The 13456-nt window shown below is 43.4% G+C and overlaps 1 protein-coding gene across 4 annotated transcripts in view; it reads left to right on the top strand.

The window, feature by feature from the left end:
- Positions 1 to 7620, top strand: part of usp34 (ubiquitin specific peptidase 34) — a 55468-nt gene extending 47848 nt beyond the window's left edge. For 2 of the 4 annotated variants that reach the window (XM_041964511.1, XM_041964501.1), the window contains exons 65-78: positions 299 to 603; positions 1492 to 1821; positions 2374 to 2531; positions 2644 to 2722; positions 2992 to 3118; positions 3234 to 3341; positions 3558 to 3662; positions 4070 to 4194; positions 4433 to 4556; positions 4647 to 4726; positions 4899 to 5039; positions 5630 to 5770; positions 5860 to 6016; positions 6164 to 7620. In XM_041964511.1, coding sequence (XP_041820445.1) covers positions 299 to 603; positions 1492 to 1821; positions 2374 to 2531; positions 2644 to 2722; positions 2992 to 3118; positions 3234 to 3341; positions 3558 to 3662; positions 4070 to 4194; positions 4433 to 4556; positions 4647 to 4726; positions 4899 to 5039; positions 5630 to 5770; positions 5860 to 6016; positions 6164 to 6912 — 2729 coding nt within the window. In that variant the 3' untranslated portion in view covers positions 6913 to 7620. Of the gene's footprint in view, positions 1 to 298; positions 604 to 1491; positions 1822 to 2373; positions 2532 to 2643; positions 2723 to 2991; positions 3119 to 3233; positions 3342 to 3557; positions 3720 to 4069; positions 4195 to 4432; positions 4557 to 4646; positions 4727 to 4898; positions 5040 to 5629; positions 5771 to 5859; positions 6017 to 6163 lie in introns of all 4 variants that reach the window. The other 2 variants (XM_041964493.1, XM_041964484.1) reach the window with 1 other exon arrangement.
- The last annotated feature ends 5836 nt before the right edge of the window (positions 7621 to 13456 follow it).

Raw genomic sequence — 13456 nt, 5'->3', positions numbered from 1 at the left:
GGGAAAAAAAGCATACACCACACGTGTGCCTCTATCATTTCATTATTATCATCCATTTTCAGACTATAAATAAAGTTTTAAAACAATTTTGCCACCCGTTTATTTCTTTTTTCTGTTTTAGTTTGGATAAAATTCAGTCAGGTTCCTTTATTTTAGGCGTGTACTTCATATAACACAAACGTAAGAGTAGCAGATTAAGACACGATAAATCGATATTTACATCCCGAAGATTAAATTAACCGTCACATTGCAGCAGTTTGTTTGTGATTCTAACAGCAGCTGTCTCTCCTCCCTCCAGCGGCGGCGTACCTCCTCGTCTCCCTCATTCCCAGCAACTCCTTCCGCCAGATGTTTCGCTCCACGCGCTCCCTCCACCTGCCGACCCGGGAGCTGCCGCTGTCGCCCGACACCACCGTGGTCCTCCACCAGGTCTACAACCTGCTGCTGGGGCTGCTGGGACGCGCCAAGCTGTACGTGGACGCCAGCGTTCACGGCACCACCAAGCTGGTTCAGTACTTCAGCTTCATGACCTACTGCCTCATCTCCAAGACGGAGAAACTCATGTTCTCTGGATACTTCATGGACCTCTGGAACCTCTTCCAGGTACATTTATTCACTTAGTTTTGCATTGTTTTTCATATCAAAACACTAAGATGCCTTTGATGTGTATTACTTCATTTTTCTTTTAATATTTTAATGACTGTATTCTCATCTTCTCATCTTGCTGCCAAACTAAAGTATCAGTTAAACTGAATCCCTTAAGCTGAAATATTTCCTCAGTTGCCAAAACCTCAGTTTCAGTATTTAAAGAAACATTTTAATCGTTGTTTTCCAACATTTCTGATTGTGAAATTAAAGCTACACGTTATTTATTTACATACTTTACTTTTACATACATACAGACTTCTTTGCATGTTAAGATTTTAGAAACGTGAGCAGAAAGGAAGTTTTAAAGTTGCGGGTTTTAATTTATAGCTTGAAATAATGAGTTTAGGAAACTGCCTCACCACAAAGTGCATTTTGAAGCTGTTCTGGAGCTTTCAATCACATCACATAAGCTTCAGTAGCAGATGGCGTTTCAGTGATTATTGGATTGTAGATGTTCACGCAGTCAAAAACGACTTTAAGCCTCTCAATTGTTGATAAGTAAGATGTTTTTGTTGGTCGAGACCAGAAGAATATGAATACGTGTGTCAACTGTAGAAGGCAGTAACATGTGAGAGGTGTGTGTGTGCCAGCTTGCTGTGAAGTTTGTCCCAAAAATATCTATTAGGGCAGTTTTGAGTACAACCCTATTGTAAAAATACATATTTTTAAATAATTGGAACTCCTAACCTACAAGTGGATGCTAGCAGATTAATGAGAATATAGTAAAACACAGTTGTAACAGTATGAAATATGTGTTTATAGGAGTCTAATTGTTGGTTGTAGCTCTACCATGGACAGCAGGCCCTCATTTGAAGCTTTAGTTACATTGTTCTCTGTCTTCAGCCCAAACTGTCAGAGCCGGCCATTGCCACCAACCACAACAAGCAGGCGCTACTGTCCTTCTGGTACAACATGTGTGTGGACTGTCCAGAGAACGTCCGGCTGGTGGTGCAGAACCCCGTGGTGACCAAGAACATCGCCTTCAACTACATCCTGGCCGACCACGACGACCAGGAGGTGGTGCTGTTCAACCGCGGCATGCTGCCCGCCTACTACGGCATCCTGCGCATGTGCTGCGAGCAGTCTCCCGCCTTTACCCGCCAGCTCGCCTCGCATCAGAACATCCAGTGGGCCTTCAAGAACCTGACGCCTCACGCCAGCCAGTACCCCGGGGTGGGTGGAGAGTCTGCGCTCAGATCAGTTTAATCACAAATGTCCCATTGTGTTATTTGTGCTGGCGAAGCCGTATGGAAGTGATGTGTCGTCTGCTTTAATTGGTTCTTTCTGTTGCATGTTAGGTTGTTTCCCAGCTCACAGGGAGACGACTTACAAATGAGGATGCAAACATTTGAAGTCGTTCTTTTGTTGAAAATACTCAGTGTCAGTTGTTTTCTTGTTTCAACTTCAGATGAATTTACAGGATAAACGCCTGGAGACGTGTTTCACAGGAACAAATGCAGAATAAATCAAATCAGCTGAAAACACAGACTGCATAAAAGTTGAATTAGAAAATGTAATTACAAAAACATAGAGACAAAAAAGTTGCATTTATTCAACCTTCAGAGAAGTCAGAAGTAGACTGGAAGAAGCTTTAAAGATGATGAATCAATATGGATGAAGGATGAATCTTCATGTTGTTCCTGGTTCAATTGAAATGCAGCCATTTGTAAGATACAAATACATATAATAGAAATTTTGCGTATGTGCGTGTTGTGCCCCCTGCAGGCGGTGGAGGAGCTGTTCAACCTGATGCAGCTGTTTGTGGCGCAGCGAGCTGACATGAGAGAAGAAGAGCTGGAGGACATCAAACAGTTCAAGAAAACCACCATCAGCTGCTACCTGCGCTGCCTGGACGGTCGCTCCTGCTGGACTACGCTCATCAGGTCCGGACACACACACACACACACACACGCAAGACTTGAGATGGAGTATTGGCGCAGTGTTTGCCTTCAGGTGCTGATGTTGTCTGACGACTGCTTGTGTTGTTGCTCTCAGTGCCTTCAGGGTTCTGCTGGAGAACGATGAGGACCGGCTGCTGGTGGTCTTCAACAGAGGACTCATCCTCATGACTGAGGTACGATCAGGATCAGTCTTTACATCAGATAAGAAAGCATTAAATGTTGGAATGATAACGATTTCAGACCACTTTATTTCAAAGTAAGGAGTCGTACAACCAAAACACACACAAACAAGAGACATTAAGAAAGAAAGAGAAATCATTTCTGTTCATTATTAACAAATAAATACACCTTCCTGTAAATGTGCACTACCTAATACACTTTGAAGCAGAAACAACAACTAACTAATTAAAAATGATTAAGAGATGCTGTCTGTCCTCTGCAGTCCTTCAACACTCTGCACATGATGTACCACGAGGCGACGGCGTGTCACGTCACTGGAGACCTGGTGGAGCTGCTCTCCATCTTCCTGTCTGTCCTCAAAGCCACTCGGCCGTACCTGCAGCGCAAAGGTCAGACCAACCGGGAAGAGGAAGAAACCGAGACAGAAGAATAAATGTTTGGATTGTGCAGCCGTAGGAGAGGCGTGTTTGTTCTGAGCAGATGTTTCTGTGTGTCCTCATCCAGATGTGAAGCAGGCTCTGATCCAGTGGCAGGAGAGGATCGACTTTGCCCACAAGCTGCTCACGCTCCTTAACTCCTACAGCCCGCCTGAGCTCCGCAACGCCTGCCTGGGTAACACACACACACACACACATTTAATGCTTTTTTTTTTGCTAATCAACTTATTATAATCCAGTATAGTATTTACAGTATTTGAATGGGATCAAGTACAGAACAACAGCAACAGGTCTCTTTAGAAATAAGTGTGAGATTAACGGACATGACTGTCCTGTATGTTCTGGTTTTCTCTTCTCTTCTGACTCGTGTTCTTTGTTGTGGTTCCTGCAGATGTGCTGAAGGAACTCGTTCTGCTGAGTCCTCATGACTTCCTGCACACTCTGGTCCCCTTCCTGCAGCACAACCACTGCACCTACCACCACAGCAACATCCCCAGTGAGACTCCTCCTCCTCTTCTTCATCACCCGTCCTGCTTTCCAGTCTGCTTTCACTGTACATATTTTCTGATGGCTCTGACAGATTTCTTGTTGTTCTGATGTACTTTCGTGTACAGACAGCACCCACAGCGGAGCACATCTCTATTTCAGCCTTGTAACAAGGGCTGCAATTAACAATTATTTTGATAAAATAAAAGTAAATATTCAGCAAAGATGAGGTTTGTGGACATTTTCAGAAACTGGTTGCTTTTAAAAGTTTGAGTTCAGCTGAATCTTATGTTTAATTTGAAAAGACTTCCACTGATGACAGATCAAAGCTCACAGATTCCATCTTTTAAATCACGTATTTTAATAATTAATGTCTTGTATTGAAGGCAGTTTCAGTGATTGTGTTTCTGTCCACAGTGTCGTTCGGTCCCTACCTGCCCTGCAGAGAGAACATCAAGCTGATGGGAGCCAAGAACAACATCCGACCCCCGAGACCGGAGCTCAACATGTGTCTGCTGCCCTCGATGGTGGAGAGCAGCAAGGTATGTTCACCTGCAGCACCTCTGTCACATGACCTGTCGCCTGTCCTAAATCTTTTTATCATCGTAAACTGAATATCTGTTGATTGGATGAAACAAAGCTGAAACCACATGATTAATCAAAAAAAATAATTGGCCAATAATAGTTTGTGCAGCCTTTCCTCTATCGATCTTCACCTTGCTCTTAAAAACCTGCAGAAGCTTGATGTTGTAGTAAAGTGTGTGTGTGTGTGTGTGTCAGGGTAAAGACGAGGTGTACGACCGGATGCTGCTGGATTACTTCCTGTCCTACCACCAGTTCATCCACCTGCTGTGTCGCGTCGCCATCAACTGCGAGAAATTCACAGACACACTCGTCAAACTAAGTATGTCTGTGTGTGTGTGAGAGAGAATTCAAAATATACCATTCATAAAAACATGTCTGCATATGGAATGACACATACACTCTGTCTCAGGTGTGTTGATAGCGTATGAAGGACTTCCTCTTCACCTCGCTCTCTTCCCCAAACTGTGGACGGAGCTCTGTCAGTCGCAGGTTTGTCACATTTTAAACTTTGGATCTTGCATCACAAGACAAACGACTAAAGCTGTAGTAAGATTTACGCTTGAGGAGTCCGGCCATGTTTCGACCCTCACTCACTCAGCTCCCGTTTACAAAGACAGTATCACTGAATTGATAGTTGTTTTGGTCGCTGCTGCTCTTTCAGTCTGTTCTGGCTAAAACGTGTGTGAAGCTGCTGTGTGAGGATCCGGCCTTCAGCGAGTACATCAAGTGTATCCTGATGGACGAGAGGACGTTTCTCAACAACAACGTGGCCTATTCCTTCCTCACCTGCTTCCTGCACAAGGTACAAAAAAACAACTTCGTAACTTTCTTTAGACGTCTTTTTTTTTTTTTTTTTCCCTCCAGCTTATATTTTGTGGGGGCAGCACAGTGGTGCAGCGGATAGCGCTGTCACCTCACAGGAAGAAGGTCGATTTTCCTTTCCTCCGGCTCCCACAGTCCACAGACATGCAGGGCGTGTGAGTGTTTGTCTGTCCCTGTGTCAACCCTGGGATTGACAACCCGCCGCTCTCCCAATGACAGCTGGGATTGCTTCCAGGCACCTGCTCGCCCTCAAAGAAAAGCAGGTGTAGCTGATAGATGTATTATATTGTGTGGTGAATTTTCAAAATCTATTTTCCTTTTTGCTCCATCGTTTCTTTTGGTGAAAACTGTCTTTATAGGAATGAAAATACACCAACCTTTTGCTGAATCTTCTAAAAATTGTCCACATTACAGCCTTCATGGGTAGAGTGTTTTTGATATTTATCATTTGACTTGTGCTAATGCTGCTTTTAGTTCATTAAAGAAAGAGAACAGTTGTCCAGTCTGTATCTGTGGGAACAATTATCCAGATCATGGCGCCATAGCAACCGTGTGTGTGTCTGTGTGTAGGTCCAGGTGCTGTCTGGTCCCAGCTGCTCCAACCTGATTGGCGTTCTGGTGACGAACCTGCTGAATGAACAGAGCAGCCTGCAGCCTGAACTGGCAGCTCACCGCCTGGAGCTCAGCAAGACCAGTGGCCTGCTGAACGCTGTACGAACACACACACACTAAAACCAGCTGCTGAAAGCTCATTGTTTCCAGTCCTTTTCATTGTGTTTGTGTTTCCTCCTCTCTCTCAGGACCTGAGGGCGCTGGTGTTGCTGCTGTCCGTCCAGCCTCCTCAGGCCGTCGACCCCGCCCTCTGCCCCGCCCTGCAGGAGCTGCTGGGTCGCTGTCGCGTTTGCGTCCAGCAGCGCAGCGCTCTGGAGCTCGAGGCCAAGGACCACAAGGCCAAAGGTACAACACACATAAACATACAAAGTATAAGAACAAAGAGTTGCTGGTCACATGAATCCATTATAACAGGGTGGAGGCAAAAAGCTCCACTAAAAACCCGAAGTAGGGACCTAAGATGATGGTCACACGTCTGTCTGTCTGTCTCAGCTGAGGATGAAGGAGCGACCCCGGTGAAGCGGCGGAGGGTGAGCAGTGATGACGACAGAACCGGCGATGCAGCAGCGCCGCTCTGCGTGGCCTCCACCTCCTCTTCCTCTTCATCCTCCTCATCGGCCCTCCCGCCCTGCAGCGAGACGAAGCCCGACCACCAGGAGGCGTTGACGCCCACCAGCACCTCGGACACGGAGACACGGGACTCCTCCTCGCTGATCGACCCGGGGACCGAGCAGGACCCACCCTCCCCTGACCCTGCCCCCACTTCCTCTGGAAACCTGGACTCCTCCCCTAAAGAGGAAAAGATGGAGGCCTCTTCATCATCATCCTCCTCATTCTCCTCCTCCTCCTCCCTGCTGCAGGAGGCGGGGGAGGGGTTTGTGCAGGGGGAGGAGCCTGACCCACCGCGACACATGGCGGCAGGTGAGGAGGAGGCAGAGCAGCGGGAGGGCAGGAGGGGTGAGGCAATGTCTGCCACGTCAGAGGAAGTGAAGGAAGAGAAGGAGGGGGGCTCCAAGACCAGCGGCAGCACGGCCCCGCCCCTCTCAGAGGATGCTGCCTTCCCACCAGCCCTTGGGTTGGTGGGGGAGGGGCCAGAGGGCTGTAGTAGCCACACCCCCTCCTCACAGGTGTTCCCGTGCACCGGCCCCCCACCTGACATGCTGGACATGCTGTACAGGACGGTGGAAGCCACCATCGCCATAGTTACCAAACTGTCTGTTAAAGGCCCACCCTCTTCATGACATCATCAATTAACCCTGACCCTAACCTTTTTTTTTCTCTCTTCTGTTCAGAGGAAAAACTTTTTCCTGTTTGTTTTTTTTCCCATCCTCTGCTGTTTGTGCTGCTGTTTGTTGCCTTCTGCTGATGTTCAGTCGGTGGGTTTTTCCAGCTTCAGTGGCTCCGCCGTGTCGTTCCGCTCTATAAACTCCGACTCCACGCACAGCCGACCCCTCGTTTGACTAATAAAGAAGAGAAACAGAAAAAGTTGTACAAGCTACAGCACATTTTTTTCAAAGGGCAAAAAAAAGTTTTTCTTTTGTTGTGTGTTTTATACTGATTTGAATTTGTTTTGGAAAGTGATTTTATTTGCTGTAACGGGGAAAGGTTTACAGAACTTTTGTCTCCTCTATATGTAATTTAATTTTATTGCATTTTTACTGTGTATAATAATGGTCGTCCTCTGTGCCAGTTTTGTACTTTATGAACGAGGCAAAAGAAAGTTGCCTTGACTTTTTCTGTGGTTTAATTATCCAGAAACTAAGTTTACCTGTAAATTAAGAGAACCACAAGAAACTTGATTCTGTAAAGAATCCTCTCTAGTCATTGCCTGAAGGTGTATATGAAAACTATATAAATATATATATAAATATCTTTATATATATATGAATATATTAAAAGCGGTGCTTTATTTGACTGTGGTTGAAATAAAGCCCCCATGTTGGACCAGCTGGAGCTTTTATTTTCTTTAGTTAAGCACATTCCATAATCTTGTTTATTTTTGCTTCTTCTGCTGTGTTCTGATTTTCTGATTTTATTTTAATAGAGAATAAATTAATAAAACAGTTTTAATATGAAGAACTATGAACTGAAGCCCATGTGGAGCTGTGAGGTTTTTTTTCCTTCTCTCAGTTTACGTCATTCAAGAGAAAAAGCTTTACATGTTTTCAGCCTGTGAGCTGTAGACGTCCACATTAGCATCAGGGTTTCTGCAGCAGAAGTACGCGAAGTGAATGTTACAAAGTGCTTTAGAGAAACTAAAACCAGACAGGCCAGATAAATCAAAATAAATAAAACATCAAACATCGCAAAGCTTTCAGAAAAGAAAAGTTTTAAGAGGAGCTTTCAAAGAAGCCAGAGAATTGAGAGTTCCATAGTGTTGGGTCTCTAATAACAAAAGCAGCAGGGCTCCATCCACAGATCTTAATGGTCAAAATATAATTAAAAGGCCTTAGAAGTTAAGACATTTAAAAGTCTACAAGAACAGGGAGCCAATGTAAAGCTTACAGCACCTGGTTTTCCCAGGATTCCCAGCCCTGCTCAGCTTGTGAGGTCTGATGAGATCAGGAAGTTAAGAATAAATGAATGATATTCAATTGCAGAGTAACGATCCCTTTATCGTTTCCCCCGTGCATAAATATGGACACAGTTCATTCCCAGTTTCCATCAAACACACAACTTACGGCGTGAAAAACTTTTCGTGCCATCAAAAAGTCTTTCCGGGTCAAACACCTGATGACAACTGAGCCATAGATCCCAGCATAAAATACCAGCCAAAATATTATAATACACCAAGTTACAGACAATCAAATCTAAACTACGTGTATTTTATATACAGTTTGTCACTGGCCTTTTAATGCTGTTAGTTTTACTCTATAATCTCCATGAACACAAAGCCTCCAGAGTGTTGCCAAGTGGCCAGGAACCACAAGGAGCTAAAGTATCCCTGATTACCACAATATCCCCAGCAACCAAACTCCTTTTCTTCTGGAGCAACGGCAGGTACGCCTGAATCCATCTCTTCCAGAAAAGATCTGAGAGGTACTGTGCCTGCCTCCACCGCACACAACTGTATCGCTGTACCGTTGGTAAATGGTGGTATATCTGGAAGTATTCTCATCTTTGGCAGATCTGTCAGCTTTGTCCCACTGCTTTCAGCAACGATCTTCCTGACAGCTGAACTGGCGTTGGTGATCTAAATCCGCTTCCTCCCCGTGGACAGTGTGTGAGTGCGTCCTCCACATGCTTCCGGAGAAATGTGTGACCTTCAAGCCACCTGCTGTTCTTCAGAACGTCAGAGACCTTCATTCCTCTCATCATCAGCTGGACTGTCTTTGGGGCTGACATGTCTACACCGTGAGGGTTCAAATGCTACTCTGATGGTCAAGATTCTGGTTGCCCCTGTCAAGTCAAGCTGGGAACAGTTACAGCCTTCAGTCACTCTGGCTTTACTGATCATAAAGGTGACCTGTGTGCGGTATTCCTGATTGAACAATCAGGTGTTTCATGTTTCAGTTCTGTATTCACCTTCGCTGGAATCGACAAAGTGATGTAGTTGGGTATGTCTGACCTCTCCAATATCCACTGGTTTGACACGTCTGTCCACATTGAATGGAGCCAAGAGGTCCAGTGGGGCCATGTCCTGTAGCCATTATCCCATCCATCCTCTCCCACAGAACTCCTGCTGCATCATTTTGGCAAGCAAAGTGACTGGTGCCAGGAGACCAGAGGGTCGTATACGGGGCAGTTTATTGACACCACACCACTTCCACTGGAAGCTCCTTGAGGTCGAGAACCATCATTTTATACTCAACAAGGTTCTCAGTGATGTCGCCATCTGGCCACCAGAGAAAGTGAAGAAAGTCTGTCTTCTTCAGCAGCCTTCACCTGTGGAACATGTCCCAGATGTCACCCATGACTGCCACAGGTTCTTGTCCGATGCGAGGTTAGAGTTTGCTGTTCAAAGATGCTCCCTGAAATGTGGCTCCGCAGTCAGGACGCTCCTACGATGCGAGCGTTTAGCGGCAGCATTGATATACTGTCATTTGGATTAATATCATCCTCAACATCACCATTTTCATGTGCAGAACCTTCACTGCACGAAACCAACATGTCTGCATTAGCTATAAACTTAACAGCATTTTTGTTTGAAACCACGTTTCACGGTTTACCCTTTCACCTCATGACCCTGTAGAGATTCATTCATGCATTTTGCTTCATCACAGACCTTCATCAGTTCCCCAAGAACATTTTGTACCAGTGTTGTATCATCCTCTAACAATCAACTTCGCATTAATTGTCCTGTGCAGTTTACCAGCAAACATCTTTCCTGTGAGTTTAAATACCCAATTTACCCTGCTTCAGCAACCATTGCATTGGGTATCTACACGTACCTCTGAGCGTTGGTGCAGTGGTCCGGCGGTCCAGCACTCACAGCCAGCTGTAGCATTAGCACAGCGTCTTTACAGCCGGCTGCAGCCCTCCTCCTGGACTCCGTGTATCTTTTGGTCCGTTGATTTTCGCTCCTGATAAAACAATGAAGGAGGGATTACTCGATTACAATACAAAAATCTAAACTTAAAAAGGTGCTTTTCCTTTTTCATGGTCACAAAGGGATAAATACATTTTAAAAATTTTTCATTACTATTTCCGATAGGAATAAATAAAACCACAAGAAAATAGAACTGAAAAAGGCCAGTTTTTCATATTCTGAAGCGTGCTGAAGCGTGCTGAGTTGCTTTAGCAACGGGTTGAAACATCTTTGGAACCTCCTCAGATAAGATTTCAGACCTGGCAAAACATCCGCAGAAACCTGTGCAGACACATCACCCTGAAGCGCAATAACAGTGAGCAGATTTTACGCTGAAAGTGGATCAAGCCGCACATTAGATGCATCAATGCACTGATCCGCGCCCATCGTCATCTGTTTCTCAATGTTTGTCCATTTATTCCTACACAGCAGGTCCTCGATGGTGCATTTGTTGCGCAAAAACTGATTGCCCTCTGTTTTAAAGATATTTAAACTGGTAAAAATGACTGGATTGGTCACAATCCAGCACGTAAAATAATGCTGGTGAAATAATGCAGAGTCATAAGGAAAGAAATAAGAGATAATTTCTCTTTCTTATATATAAACCATCTGTAAGTCATGTTAAATAGTCTAGTTTTCAAATATTGGCCTAAATACGGACATTAACACATTAACACCACAAACAATAGTATAGTATTGTCTATAATGCCTGATTAGACTATAACCTACAAACATTTAATTATATTGTATATTTGTGCATTAGGACTGTTTGATCCAGATAAAAGCAGCTGTAGACGACAGAAGCAGTTTTTGTTTTGTGGCGCCAAAAAGTGACCGGAAGTGGCCATCTGCCACATCCGGTCGCAGAATTTGCATGATTTTGTTTTTCGTTTTTCAAACTAGAAAGTCAAAATCAAAATAATAATAACAATAACAATTAGACTCATCCCTTTTTGATCATGACAAATGAAAATGCCTCATATTTCAATTTTAACAAGAAAATGTAGTCAGTTTGAAACGACAGTCAAATGACCAAAGCATACACGGTGCAGTGTTGATGACTGCTGCTTCTGTTTCTTCAGCTCCTGACTCGTCTCACTCTGCTTGTTACAAACATCACCATGTGCTGCGTGTTGCGTTCATGGCCGAATCTGCAGGCTGTTCTTCGGTGCAGAATAATGATGCCTTCGTTGGTTCCGCTGTGAAAAAACGCGTGGCTACAAACCTTCAGCGCCACAGCGTTCAAAGAGCCTTTCCGGGTCAAACACGTGACGACAACAGCGACTCAACCTGCACACCTGAGCCATAGGTACGAGCACAGCGACACCCAGCGTCCACATAGGAAATAACAGGTATGGTAATAGTTGGCTCCTACATACAGTATGTGCCTACAAGCTATTATAAATACTTATAACATAAGACATTCAGCACCATTTAGCATCTAAAGCATAGATATAAAAACTCAATATAGATAATATTAAAGCAAATGAAGGGAAATCAAAAAAGCTGAGTGATACAACTGGTTGATTAGCTTTTTATAATCCATCTTCCACAGCAGATGACTGTGGACACGTAAAGCTCTTGTGATCACAGATATGAGTTCTAAAGTTGAGTTCAAACCCTCCGACTTCAGGACAATCTTATCACTGAACTAACTTTGGTATCTGGTTGCTCCTTACTGGAAGCAGAGTGTACATTTATTCTCATTTACAAATCCACAAACAGCAGGAAGTCTGTAACTTTTATGCACAGTTTTTATTTCATACTTTGTGAATATAGGGAAAAGGAAAAAATTCAAACTGATACAATTCAGTAGAATTTTTTTTACAGATTAATCTGCACACAGAAAGGCATGTTTACTGAGTTTAATGCAGTTTAGTAGAGCAGTGTCACTGCAGGGCTGCGTTAGTGTTGTTTACATATTTGCCAATAAAGTGCATCAAAGAGAAAAAGAAAAAAAGCTTTGTCTGAAAACAAAACTGAGGTAAGTGACGCTTTTTGATCAGTTCCAAACAAGAAATATCAATTCAGCTATCTTACCTTTAGCTCATTTTACAGACAAAGAAATGACAGACTAAATTAAAATAATAGTGATAGATATCTCATTACATTGAACTGCAGAGACATCAGATCCTCAGTCAACTCAGTACCAAATCTTAAAACAACCGGACAAATCAGGCACTGAAGAACAGCAGGGACATTTTACTAGAACAAATCTCTTTTCAAGAGTTTTCTAGAGTAAAGTGCCATTTTTTTCATGCTTTGTCTCATTCTGTCTCTCAGGCTGAACGTGAGCTTCAATGATGTTAAAAAAAAAAACTTTGATGGTAAAATCAACAGCAGCTGAGTTAGTTATTTAACTTCACGTAAAAAATCTAATCAGCTGCTGTGGAGCATGGCTGCATGGAGGCCCATTGGAAAAAATGTATGTTTAATACATTTTAGAAATTGCTTAAAAGTTGATTAATTAAATTTGCACTTTAGTGATGCATTTATGAGGTAAATGCATAATAATGTCATTTGACAAGAAGCATCCAATTATTAGCTTTTCCCAGGGCTTTCAACAGCATTTCTCCTTGTTCCTCAGTGGCTGGGCCAATCGGAACTAATAATCTTTGCACAATGTTTATATTATTATTACTTTGTTGTTACTAACTTTTTCAGATTATTTCAAGTCAAATCTAAGTAATCAATTTATAATGGATGCTTAAAATGTTTTACAAAAAGGCTCATCTGAGCTTCAGCAGCGACTTCAATACTTTAATAAATAAATCAGCATTTTATGGGAAGAAAAGAAGATTTAGAAAATTGCTCATGTCCGGAATCTTAGAATTGAATTGATTTTAAAGTGATAATTATAGTTTCTACATCACTAAACAGCCGTTTGGCCAGAACAGATCATTCTGAACTGTGGAAGAAATGAGTTATTGAAGAAGCAGACAGCTTGTTCCTCGAGTCTTAAATGGATTAGCAGGACGCAATGAAACAGTGTAAAAGCCTCTCATCATTTTAGTGGCACTCTGCAGACTCCATACATCTGAAAGCTGCTGTGTTCAGATCAGAGAGAAGAGTGTCTACATTGTCTTATCTCACTGTCACTATGTTTACTATCCGTCTTCTGTCTGTCCGTCCTCCGCTACTTGACCTGTGATGTCCTTCACGGCGACTGTGTCCGTCCCTGTGACACCAATCATTTGTTCACACAGCATATTTTTACTTAAATATTTCATTTTAACACTTTGAATGAGATCTGAGAG

The sequence above is a fragment of the Chelmon rostratus genome, chromosome 3, assembly GCF_017976325.1.
Source record: "Chelmon rostratus isolate fCheRos1 chromosome 3, fCheRos1.pri, whole genome shotgun sequence".
Lineage (NCBI taxonomy): Eukaryota > Metazoa > Chordata > Actinopteri > Chaetodontiformes > Chaetodontidae > Chelmon > Chelmon rostratus.
Note: the sequence above shows the minus strand (reverse complement) of the source record. Positions and strands in the feature narration are given on the sequence as shown.